Source organism: Pipistrellus hanaki, assembly GCF_964339955.1.
Source record: "Pipistrellus hanaki genome assembly, chromosome: 7".
Classification (NCBI taxonomy): domain Eukaryota; kingdom Metazoa; phylum Chordata; class Mammalia; order Chiroptera; family Vespertilionidae; genus Pipistrellus; species Pipistrellus hanaki.
In genome coordinates, this window is record NC_140509.1 from 75,329,317 (window position 1) to 75,342,660 (window position 13,344).

The 13,344-nt window shown below is 36.2% G+C and overlaps 1 protein-coding gene across 14 annotated transcripts in view; it reads left to right on the top strand.

The window, feature by feature from the left end:
- Nucleotides 1-247: 247 nt before the first annotated feature.
- The window catches only part of TRDN (triadin), a 241,099-nt gene continuing 228,002 nt past the window's right edge, over nt 248-13,344 (top strand). For all 14 annotated transcript variants that reach the window (XR_014795499.1, XR_014795500.1, XM_084889625.1 and 11 more), the window contains exon 1: nt 248-828. Coding sequence is in view for 12 of the 14 variants with exons in the window: in XM_084889625.1 (XP_084745751.1) it covers nt 807-828 (22 nt within the window). In the remaining 2 variants the exon portion in view is untranslated. The remainder of the gene's footprint in view (nt 829-13,344) is intronic.

Below are 13,344 nucleotides of genomic sequence, written 5' to 3' on the forward strand. Positions count from 1 at the left end.
GACTAGTGTTTGGATAGTCTTAGTCTCCTACGAGGAAGCTTCAGGATTTAATAGTTGCAACTTTAAGTGTAGCGCTATATAAATAACTGCACTTGCTCAGTGGATTTAAACTAATAGGGAATCCAGGTGGAGAAAATGACTTAAGACTACCCTCCCCTTTGCCTCTGCTAGACATTGCAGGACCCTCCCCACACCAAATAAGGGGAAGAGGAATGTTCTGAGCATTAAGGGCACTAAGAATAAATCTGAGTTATCATGGATAAGATTACGTTCAACTCTTTATTTCATGTTTTCAGATGTAGACCCCAAGAACTGTAATTATCTTAGGAAAACTGTGAGGGATTACGCAATACCTTTTAGTCCCCTTTTCCTTCTTCCCTTATTTCTTTATTATTATTTTTTTTTATTGCCTATCTCTATTTGGGGCTGGGAGCTGGTGTGTGTGTGTGTGTGTGTGTGTGTGTGTGTGTGTGTGTCTGTGTGTGTTTCCCAATGCCAAAAAAAAAAAAAAAAAAAAAGTACTGACTAGTCCTAGGAAGATGAGGCTATTTTTATTCGAAGCTGATACTCCTGCCTGAGCCACAAGTGCTGCTTGGAAAGGGCTCAGGTTGTTTCCAGGGGGAGAACTCTGCAGAGAAGAGACAAGTTCAAGAAGACAACAAAGGAGCAGCAGGAACAGCCAGGAAAACCAAGAGCCCTCACTCTTCACCCAGAACGCCCCCAGCAGAGTTCTTGAATCCGAAAGTATTCTGCAAAGTGCCACTAGCCCAGGACTTTTGGCCTGCCTTCTCCTCTCTGGAACCACCATGACTGAGATCACTGCCGAAGGTACCGCTACCATTTTCCAATAGTATCAACTAGAATACCAAATAGAAATTGACAGTCAATGTGCCGACTTAAAATGTTGTTTTTAGTTTATTGTTTTGATCAGGTGACACAATACGGGATCGGAGAAGTGGATTTGGGAGCTGAGAGGCAGGCAGATCTGTGTGTTGGGGGACTGGGAAGAGGTTTCTCGGGAATTTTGCGTGTGGAAACTTTTCTGCTGTGCCAAAGGCCCCACTAGTTACTAGTGTCACCCACACCTCTATAAATAGCCATGGCCATGTAACATAGCTGATATGTCACCTAGCAAAAATACAAGGCTTGCAAGCATGGAGACCACAATGAACTTAAAACATTGTATTTTGTGTTTCAACTTAGAAAAATGAATTTGAGCATTTTGCTTACAGCTATTTTAAAATAGAGATCTTAATTTATTTTTCCTTTCTAACTGCAGTATATAAATGCACATACATACAGATTTGTATACTACTTAAGACATACGTTTTCCTTCAAAATTTTTTTATATTTTACTAAAGACAAGGTTTGGAATTACAGAAAATCACTATAGATCAATGTGATTTCCAAAATAAAGCAATTTAAAAATTGGCTGTATTCTGATTCTTTTTAGTCACTTATGTTTCTTCCCCCTTGAATGATTAATTCTATCTTTATATTAAAACAAATATTTCATTTCAATACTTATTCTGAAAAAGTGCATACTACAAGTAAGGCATATAATGTTTAATTATTTTATCATGCTAATAATTGTTTTACATATGTATTATATGTAAAATGTATGTTTAGATGTAAATATACAAATGTGTTTTTATATCTTAAGATAAAAAGTCCCTTTAAAACAACTAAAGCATGTTGAACACACAGACACAATCCGGTTCTAGTTGGTGTAAAAATTTGGGAGGTGGATCTAAAATTTGCTTCTGACAGCTGTAAGAAAATCAGACAGGTGGTGCTCTCAAAGCTTCCAAGTTTAATGCTGTGTTGGTTTGTTTTTAATCAGACAACTAAAAAATAAAACTTGAGGTTTTGGCTCTGTGGATAGACAGTTCGATGGACACATAGTGACTTCAGAGTTGGAGATTTTTCTGTATTGATAAGGAGAAATATCTTACCTGTACTTTCCATTGAGACATTTAGTCTGATACCCCAGATTAACAAAAACAATTGCTCAGGGCTTTAAACTTATTTAAACCTCACACAACTCAATGAAGTCAGCATTATTATCTCCATTTGGCAGAAATAGAAACGGTAGCTCAGATGTTTGGTGACTTCTAGACCACAGTATTGCCAAGATTAGAAGCTTGTACCCTGAAATCTATTTTGTGTTTTCTCTTTTCTGTGAAAGAATATCAGGTTTACACTTCACCCATTTTAGTTGAGAATTTTCTAACTATATATAAACAGCATTTTTTCCTCTTCCTTACATATTCTGAGTCACACAGCCTTTGGTTTGTCTTAAAGAGTGCTGTCTATAAAAACTTCTTGCTTAGCCCTGCACATGTTGCTAAGATACCTATGAATATATTTCTCTACCTCTGCACAGGACTGCCAGCTAAATCAGGAGGTCACTTGGCCAAAACATTTTTGGCTTGTCTGCAGATTATGCTCTGTAGACCTTTGCACTTAATTGATAAGACATTTTACAGGAGAATTCTTCAAGATGAAATAGAACTTTTCTATGTTCTCCCTGTGGGAGAGTTTAAAGTGTTCTTGGAAGACCTCCTGGAGTCACCCATTAAAAAATCATTGAATTAGAAATAAATTAAAAATGCAAAAATGTCACCTAGTTCCTGGGTGATAGGTCATTGCCTACTCCCCGGCTTTAGCAGTTCATAGGACCTATGTCATCTGAACATCCATTATGTGCTCTTATCGTTTTCTGGAATGATTTATTAGTCATATTTCTCAAATAATAATTAGACTGCCAAATCAGGGCTTCACTTTTAAGGTTAGCACTTCGGTCGTTCTCAGTGGTGATCTAAAGTTTCTTGCACACTGTTTCTACCAGACACTTTTCTTCTTGTCTTCATGATTCTCACCTTTTGCGTCTCATCTAGCCTTTCTTTGGAGGTGTGCTTTTCTACAGGGCCTTGGTACAACCTGAGATATTCTCTCCTCTCACCTGCTATATTTCTTTTGCACCACTTTTGGACACATTACTAAAATGTAAACACGCATTAGTAGCCTATGACATCTACTGATTACTCTTCTGATCTGTTTATCACAGAGAAAGCAAGCACATCATAGTACTTAAGAAGTTCAGAGCTCAGTAGCCCCTTACAGAGTTTTAGTTCACTGTCCTCACCTCAAATTTTGAAAAACTGAGGTTCCTACAGCTATATGACTCTCCATGGTCTGAGGATATACTTCTCTCCTTTGGCATAGCCCAGAGCTTATTCAACCATAATGCAGGGCATGTCTCTAAACCTTACCCAGTTCTTCCCGTAGATTTCCACTGCATGTTCCAAGCTGGATGACTTCATCTGACAAACGAAAGGAAGTAATGCAAGGTATGGAATTGTCTTTCAGGAACAGAGCAATAGAGTGACCAGAGCTAGGACCAAGTTGAACACCAAAGGACTTTAGGCAAACAACATCTTTTGATTCTGGCCTTGATAAATTAATAAAGATAATTATAATTACAATGATAACACTTCACATTTATTCAGAAGGGATATGTCAAGCACAGTGTTAAGCTTACTTTATGATCAATTAATCCTCAGGACAACCAAATGAGACAGAGACTTAATTATTGCTATTTATAGAATAGGAACCTGAGTTTTATAGAGGTTAGAAATTTGCCTGAATTCATACAGCGAGATATGATGAAGCTAGAATTCACAACCACATCTCTGATCCCAAAGTCATGTTGAATGCTTCCTCTTGCTGTGTAATACTAATAATTAGCCTGGTATTAATTTGGAGGTTGATAGGGGCCTACACTAGGTCCCTGTTCTGGTTTGGCCAATGCTACTTTGGGTAGGTTAGAGCCAGCCACAGACTGGATCAGAGTCAAACAACACTAAGTTTTAACACTATAAATAACCTGTCTTGTTTGCAGAGGCTCACTTATTCCTAGACAAGTGCCAAAGTTAGTTTCCCTTCTGAGGTCCATATGAATTTTCATCTACCAATGTCAGCATCTATTTGACAGTATGCATCACTATGCAAAATATATTTTGAGTGTTTTGTTAATAAAATGACATTTAATTATTAATAAATTAAAAAGATGGAGATTTTTAAAAAAAAGTTGAAAAAATATGTAATGTTTTCAAATTGCCAGTTAAGTAATACATAAACAAATTATTATTTACAGTAATATTTATCTAATTGTGTTCGTTTGGTCTAAAGACCTCCAAAATAGCAAGAAATAAAATATTTAGAGAATGGATTTCTGTTGGTAGAAATCCTATATATATAATTAACTTAACATTACTAGAACACTTGGTTGAGAAAAATTCTTTTTTATAAAGTTATAAGTTATATCATTCAACTTCTAAACTACTATATAATTTCAGGATTCAGGAGAAAGGCTATTGTACTATGTATACAATTCTTTTCTTACTATTAGTTCAAGTGTATTTCACTGCATATTTCACTGCACAAACCTATGAGAGGGTTTTTATGTTGCACAATGCACTGCTTTGACAGAACCTGTAGCACAGGAGGACCCATTGTTGCTCTCAAGGAAAAGATAAATAATTCATAGCTAAACTACTTAACAACTATGTACAGAAGTTATATCATTTACAGCAACAGATAGTAAAATTAAAAGAAGAAAGAGATCCAACTTACATATCTGTATTTATCTGACGAACACCAAGAGCAGCTACTCTGGCCTAAGTGGAGATGACTTGTGGGTGGGAGGAGGAGAAAGAGAATCAAGCACTAGGTTCAAGTTTAATTATTTCCCGGTATGTTCTCCTTTCCATGAAAAGCAATAGACCACAGGATATTATTTTTAGATGCAGGAACACGTTTTAAAGTCAAAATTAATAAGTCAGTATAGTTGGAGGAGAATCATGATGGTAAGAAGCACAGTTAAAGGAAAAGATGTGTGTATAGGCCATTTAAATGCAAGGTTAGAATTCTTTTACTATTGTGTACCACTAGAGAAAAATGCCTTTGGATAAAAGTCTGGAAACTACAATAAGGCAAGCTGTTAACAAAATATAGGGCAAAACCTAACCAACCATTAAAATGATAGTGCGGACTAACAAAATCAAAAAAGGAGAGAAAAAGAAAAGAACAATAAAAAATATAGCCTTCAATGTTCAAGAAACAGAGAGATGCAGAATATGCTATAAACCATACCATAACATAAAGTCAAAAAAATCTAGAGTATGGGAACCTCTACAGTACAAACAACCCAGTTCCTTCAAATAAGTTATTAGGAACAAAAAAGAGATGCCAATGAAGCTTATAGCATAAAAGATTTAAAAATAGAGCAACCGATCACAATGTGTATGCTTATTGGGTCAGGATTCAAAAACCTTAAAAATTATAATGAAATAATTGTAAATTTGACACACTTTGGATATTAGATAGATATTAGTAAATATATTATATTTTAATGTAATAAACATATCCCGGTTGTGCTTTAATACATATTTGAAGATCATATTAAAATATATACTGATAAGCTGATATAATGTTTGAAATGTACTTCTATATAATATGCAAGAGAGGAATATAGGTAGAATTGTGAGTATAGAATTAGCCAGGAGTTGATTATATTTTGACTGGTGATGGGTATTTGGGGTTTCATTACAATATTCTGTCTACTTTTGTGAATATTTAAGCCTCCCATTAATAAAGAATTAGAAAGAAAAACAGAGATAATGCTTTTAGTAAAGTAAATAAATTAATAGGAATACATTTTTGTAACACACACACACACACACACACACACACACACACCACACACACATTGGTAAATGAATTCACTGACCACCAAATCCTATATAATAAAAGCCTAATATGCTAAGTGTCCAGTCATCCGGTCATCCATTCAACCAATCAAAGCATAATATGCTAATGATATGCTAAGGCAGCTCAACCACTCACTATGACATGCACTGACCACCAGGGGGATGACGCTCTGACTGGTAGGTTAGCTTGCTTTTGGAGTCTGGCCAGTAGGGACTGAGTGAGATGGGCTGAACATGCCCTAGAAACCTCCTGTGGTCCCTCCCTGGCTGGCCAACCTCCCGCATCTCTCCCTGGCTGTGATCATGCACAGGTGGGGTCCTTGGCCTGGCCTGCGCCCTCTCAAATTCTGGGACCCCCTAAGGGATGTCAGAGAGCTGGTGTCGGCCCAATCCTGCAGGCCAGGCTGAGGGCCCTCGTGCACAAATTCCTGCACCAGGCCTCTAGTTTATTAATAAGTACAAATTACTCTCTAAAGTGAACAGTCTGTTGTTATTGAAATAAAAACCAAATATACTAATATTAGAGGAGTCCAGAAATGTACATTACATTTATAATGGCAGACAAGGAAATGCTGACTTTTAAGTATAGTCATTATAATATGGGAATGTGGAGGTTAGTTTAATATAATTTTTTTCCAAATTATCAGTGACATTAATTAGAGGCATTAATTAGTAACAGGTTATTTTGAGAGGGTCCATGTGAAAATCTAAGGACTTAAAAACCTAAGGAGCCACTATGATGCAAGTAAAACAATTCTCAGAAACCCTACGGTCCGAAACATCTCTTTATTGACAGGGCATTAAGGGCCAAGGTCTTACATCAATGTCTCTTTTAAATATCACAGAAACTCTGAAAATCTACAAGGCAGACATCACATAAACCTGATCTGTCTGACTTAAAACTACTTGACCTTCCGTACTGTTCAAGTTGAATTTAGAAAAAGTGAAGAAAGCAGATTGTGAAAATCAGTGGGCGATAGAGTTCATTGGAAACCAGAGAGAAAAAGTAATGCAGAGCTGAAAGAAGGCAGCATTAAAATAATTAAAGGGAGAGTGACAGAGGGGTTTCAAGTAAAAAATCTGGGTTCAAGCATTTAGCCTACTACAATACTTAACCATATGTGGTCTGGGGAGGATAGGGGAGCCTCATGGGGCCAGGCTGGAATCTAGTGGGTGAATCGTGGTTAATTGTGTGTCACATGGCCAGATAATTTTTTTTTTCAACTTTTTATAAGATCTTGCTAGTTGGTAAAATTAAGTTTACATTGTTTTAATTGTGCAAAGCGTCTGTGGTGCAAAATCTGCAGTGAAAGTGAACAGAAAATATATATTTCTAGTGTTATTCCTAGCTGGGTTCCATTAAGAATCTTTTTGTTGTAGCTTTTTTTTTTATTTGTAATAGTGACTCTCCACTCCCCTGCCCCCCTCCCCCCCTTGCAGCCTTCCCCCCTCGCAGCTCCCTCCCCCCCCACGTACCTAAAGAAAATGTTCTGTTTGCCACCTTAAGTGCTTTTTGTTTTGTCTTATTTATTTTTGGTCATCGTAGTGACTATAATTTAAAAATCATGCTACTTTTACAATGCAAAATGAATTGAGCCTATTCAGTTATTCCAAGGGCATAGGAATACTTAGAGATTTAAAGCCTCCAATACTGTTTGCATTAATTTTTAATCGGTTAACAATATTTAATATGAGAGAAACATAAAATGGTGCAACTAAGCAAGTTTTAAATCGTCTACATTGACCTTTGGGTTGAATATATCAATTTGAAAAGAGAATGCATAGATGGCTAAGATTTTTCTGTTAAGCTTTTGGTTTTATAGTCATGGAGTTTAAACAGTATTTTCTTTTCTTTCTTCAAATAAAAAAGAATATATTTAGAAACGCAATTTAAAACCTGTAAGTGAGGCGAAAACCTTTATTTGGAAACTATGCATTAATATCTTACAATGACCATAAGTTTATAGAGTTTAGGTTGTGTTCATCTTTGAATTCTAGGGAGATTTGTGAAAGTTAAGTTCTTTGCTATCCTCAATTCAGATTTTCTGTGCATAATCTGAGTGAAGTGCACAATTTCTGTTAGGAAATGTTTGCTTGAGTGCCACATAAACATGTATTGCCCCAAGCGAGGGTTATTCAGAGATAGCTGAACTTTCAAACACAAAAATCTAGTATTTTTTCATCTTCAAAGGAAGTTAAAAAGAATATTGTTGGCATATGTGTAATGAGTCAAGTTCTCCTTCTCGCTGTACAAATCATGCTCTCTAAACATCAAACCTTCCCCACCTCTTTGCTGAAACTAGCTGTCAAAGGGACCCAGAATTTAGGATTTTGAGAGATCCTTTGGAATGTAAATGAGCTGTTTCCTGATAAACCACAGAGCCCACCTCACAATGTACTTAAACACCACATTTAAATATATATGGCTTAAGTATTTTCTAATTTGGTAGCTATGACAGAGGCTGGGGCATGTGGTCTTCACTTAAAAGTTAAAGATACAATGTTGTAACCTACAAGAACAAACTTCATTTCTATTCAGCAGCCTGCTTTTGATAAGGGGAATCTGGTTTTATTCAGAAGGCAGGAGGCTATAGCTCATTGCAATGCACTGGTTTTTACCTTCGAAACTCCTTTGCTGCATTGTTCTCTCCACCACAGTTTACTGAAATGTTGAGACACACGGAAGAAAGGAAAAGCACTTAATATTTAGAACATACTTTTAAAAAAGGTCTTTTAGCACATTGAATGTGAGAAAATCAGCTCCCACTTATTTAAACTTTGAAAATACATTTTTAGCAAGGTTTCCTTGGAAAAAAAATTATTGTGACCTTTTAAAATAAAATCATCATGTGATCAAAAGAATTTCTGTGGTAGACATTTGATACAATGTCAAGGCAGAAATGGTAAATACCAAGTGTTGCGTCTTTGACCTTCAGTGCTGGAGCTATTATTTTTGTCCCTGGTTATTCCTGTTTGACTTGCGTACAATGGCCTGGGAGAAAAAAGAGTGTACTATAGAATCTTCCAGTTATCTTAGTATGGTAAAGAAAGACACGTTTGTGAATATAAGTCTGCAGAAGTATTAGATGCTGCCGTTCAGGGAAAAGCAAATAAACAAAATAAGTCAATTTGAAATATAACACAATTTTAGATTCTAAGGTATTACTTGCCAACCTATAAACAGACTTATAAAGCAGGAGGTCACGTCAGAGTTTCAGTTGTAATCAATATTTTAGCACCTATTATGTACTCGGCTGAGTGCCAGACAATGGGGACATGAAGATGAATAACACAAGGTCTCTGACTCTAATGTAGTAGGTTGAAAAACAAGGGGAAAAAAGACCAGGAAAATTAAGACTGCACAGATTTTAAAACATGACTACAGTTGGATTTATTAATGATGGGTCTTTAATTTAGTTGAGTAAAGTCATGCTATCGTTCATAAATTTTATAATTAGTGAGCACATTGAAACTCACTGGAACTAGTTTTAGGATGATAAAGAATGCCCTATCATTGTCTCTGTTCATCTGCATTGCACATGCCATTATTGGGGAGGTAAATGGCTGGACAAAGAATGAGGAGATTAAGGGTAGGTTGGATCGATGTAGAAATGAAGAAAAAAGAGAGGTTGTAGGGGATAGGTCTGCTAGATGAAGCCCTCAAATGACCAATGTACAGAGTTCCCTGGCTATGAAATTGGGTAAAAATCCTGGTTTAAATACTCTTTTTAAGGCATCCTATTGCTATAATATCGAAAAGGTTGGATGTCTAACAGTCTTCATTTATTTTGAATTGGTTGTTTATTGTGATCTTTAGCTTTTTCCTTCCCCCACCTATATAGTTTTCCCATTATCTGTATTTCCATTGTTGCTTTTTATTCCCAAATACTCTATTTTAAGCTTAATTTGTATTTATGGAGCACCACTTCTAATGCATAAAGAAATGAGCCCAGCTGGCATGGCTCAGTGGTTGAGTGTCAATCTATGAAGCAGGAGGTCACAGTGCCATTCCAGATCAGGGCATATGCCTTGGTTGCGGGCTGATCCCCTGTGCGGGGCATGCAGGAGGCAGCCAATCAATGATTCTTTCTCATCATTGATATTTCTGTCTCTTTTTCCTCTCCCTCCTTCTCTGAAATCACTAAAAATATCAAAAAATAAGAAATGATAAAATAATAGTCAGATAGATACTCATTAAATAAGCTTATTCACATTAATAATGAGAAATTGTTTTTTAAATAAAAACTAACTCTATGGTCAGTGTTGTTCTAAGTTCTTACTATGAGAACCAGTGTAACAGACTAGTGGTCTTGTCAAGATGTCCTTGAAATGTGAAATACATACAAATGTAATCTTCAGGAGAGATGAAATAATTGCATGAATAACTATATGATACAAGGTTGTTTCCTAAGAAGTTCCAAGTTTTTTAAAAGCAGTAACAGTTAAAATCTATAATAATAAAAGGGTAATATGCTAATTAGACCATACATTGTTCTGGACTTCCTTCCAGAAGTCATTCTGGATGAAGCCTGGGCTGGAGGGAAGCAGACCCTGGTCCTGGGTGCCTGCTGGGAGGGCCTGAGGAAGGAAGCCGGTGCTGGGTGCTGGCAGCCAGGGGAAGGAAGGCCTGTTGTTGCATGAATTTTCATGCATTGGGCCTCTAGTTATATCTAAAAATTGTGAGATAGAATCCTTGGTTTCTCACCACTCAAGCATAGTAGACATGTACACACATGAAACAACTAAAGAATGGGCTGATATGTAACAAATAAATAAACTGTTATGAGGTATTATCAGAGAAATATAGGAATATTAAAATAGATGAACTTGGTTGATGAGTGATTCTCATAAAGAAGAAAAACTTAAGTTAGAACTTGAAGGATATTTCTAAGTAAAAGGACAGGAACAGAAAGGAAATGCAGATAATTCAATTTCATCAACACCCCGAGACCCTGGAAGTTCTAGGTTAATTTATTTAACAAATAGTTATTTGATATGTTTTCACTAAATTTATATTTTGGCCTCTTGCTCTATGTTGAGGAATCAGAGGCAGAGGGGACACATTTTATTGGCATTTGGGGCAGGAGAATTTGTCAGAAAGGTCTTTCTAGACATTGCAGTATAATTCACATGCAGCACACCTATCACCTCAATGCTGACTCCTCAATCCCACACATTTTCCTAAAGGAATGCTAATCTACATCCCAGTTAGTGACCAACTATGCTCAACTCTGAGAAACTCCTGGTTTAGTTATCTTCTAATCTTACACAGAAGATTCTTTTTAAGTAAAAATAAGGGATTTCTATAAGTGAGAATGTGTTTTTAAAACCCTCCTGTCAGTTACCAACTAAGAATCAGTATATTAATGATAGCCATCTAGTCCAGTGATTAGAGTTTTCTGGAATCGAATATAATCTTTACTGAAATGTGATTATGTTTGGCTACTTTGATTTTCTATTTATAATTCTATAGTTGAAAGAAAAAAAAAGACAATAATCTTAAGGAAATTTGGGGCAAAGCGATTTACAAGTAAATGAAATGACGTGATTCCCCCTTGAGGAAAACCAGCTAAAGGTGATGGCTTATTTTTGTGTACTTGTGCTAATAAGTTGACGCGACAGCATAATTTGAGGAGAGGCACAGGTGGAAGCAGCTCTGATGGGTAAACTGAAAGGCAGGACTTTGCAAAATTGCCTCACCTCGTTTTATAGAAGCTCAGTAACAAACTCGAGTGTGGATTACATGTCTTTACTTGATACTCCCCCTTTATTGGGACATGTTGAACTCTACATGTCCACTTAGAGCATCTCCAATGTTTGTTTTTTTTTAATCCTCTGAGTCACCACCAAAATGACAAGTGTGTTTGCTAATCATGTAGGGGCTCACTTAAAATTAAGTTGTTAGATAACACCGACCTACCTATGAGGCCAAAATCCACAAGTCTCTATTTACACATGAAAAATGAATTAGATAACCATGGCAATTTTTGATTTTCAGGAGACCAGCCATCTTGTCAGTTCAGTGTTAAAAGAAATGTATAGTGGGTCATCACAGTTTTTTGTTTTATTAGTTTTGAGAGAGAGAGAAAGAAGGGGAAAGACGAGAGAGAGAAAGAGAGAGAGAGAAAGAGAGAGAGAGATTTGTTATTCCACTTATTTATGCATTCACTGGCTGAGTCTTATATGTGCCCTGACTGGGAATTGAACCTACAACCTTGGTGTGTTAGGATGACACTCCAACCAACTGAGCTACCCAGCCAGAGCAAGTCATCATAGTTTTTGAAATGTTTTAAATTTTTCTATAAGTTATTTTCATAAAATAAAAGCAATGAAAGTTGCATACATCACACACATTTATATATAATTTACTAAACATAACCCACACCCAAATCAGGAAACAATATTTCCATCACCTTTGAGCCTATTTCCATCTGCCCATCCACCAACTGACTCTCACTTCAGTTTTGCTTCCTAATCAGACTCCCCTTCTCAAAACCTTTCCCACAGGGAATACTAATTATTCTGACTTTTTGGATAACAGTCTTCTTTCTTTGCATTAGAGTTTCATGACTTCCACATCTATAAACCATATAGCTTAGTTATTCCAATTTTGTTCTCTCTCTTTCTCTCTCTCTGAAATCACAGAGTATGAATTATTTTATACCTTGATGCATTGATTCAATACTCTATAAGGCTCACCTATTTCATTTTATGTAGCAGTAGTTTGTTATTTTTCTTTTTGTACAGTATGTCATTGTAAGAACGTCAAAATTCATTTATCATTGCGTTTTTTAAAATTGGCAATGATCATTCCTCCTCTTTTAATTTAATATTCTATGGTTCTATCATCAATGTGTATTTTGATACTATGCTCTGTGCTAAAAAGGTACATTCAGCATGGAGAACATGCATCAATCAAATTGGATAGCATGGACAAAACTGTACATGGACAAAAGTGGCTATCTACTGAAATACCCCAGCTTCTTTTTCAGAAAAAATCCACCTAGCCCCATGAGGTACATAAACTGGGTATTATAGGGAACAGGACGAGATGACTAATAAGGACTACTTAGAGATAAAGAAGTAATCCCCAAAATATAGTGACCCTTATCTGAGACTTTATAGGCAGTAGCTCAAAAATTAATGTTTACACCTGGCATTAGAGATTCTCAATTACTACCCCATTTGGACATTTTCCAAGAGTGAGTGGACATTATATTTGATTACTATTCTTAAAAGATGCCCTGGCTGTGGGCCAGCGAATTGAAGCAACTTTCAATACGTAAGTATCCACACAGTACTTTGTTCTGCTGAATAGGCCTAGACAATATTTTGCCTAGAGACATGAAAATATTTGTTTTGGTTTGCATAATAATGGCCCCCCAAAGATATCCATATATCAATCCCCAGAACCTATAAATATGATATTTTATAATGCAAAAGGGAATTTTTGGATGTGATTAAATTAAGGACCTGGAGATAGAGAGATTACCCTGTATTATATGAGTGGGCCTGTTCTAATCAAAGAAGTCCTTAAAAGTGGAGAACCTTCCTCACTGTGGTTAGAGGA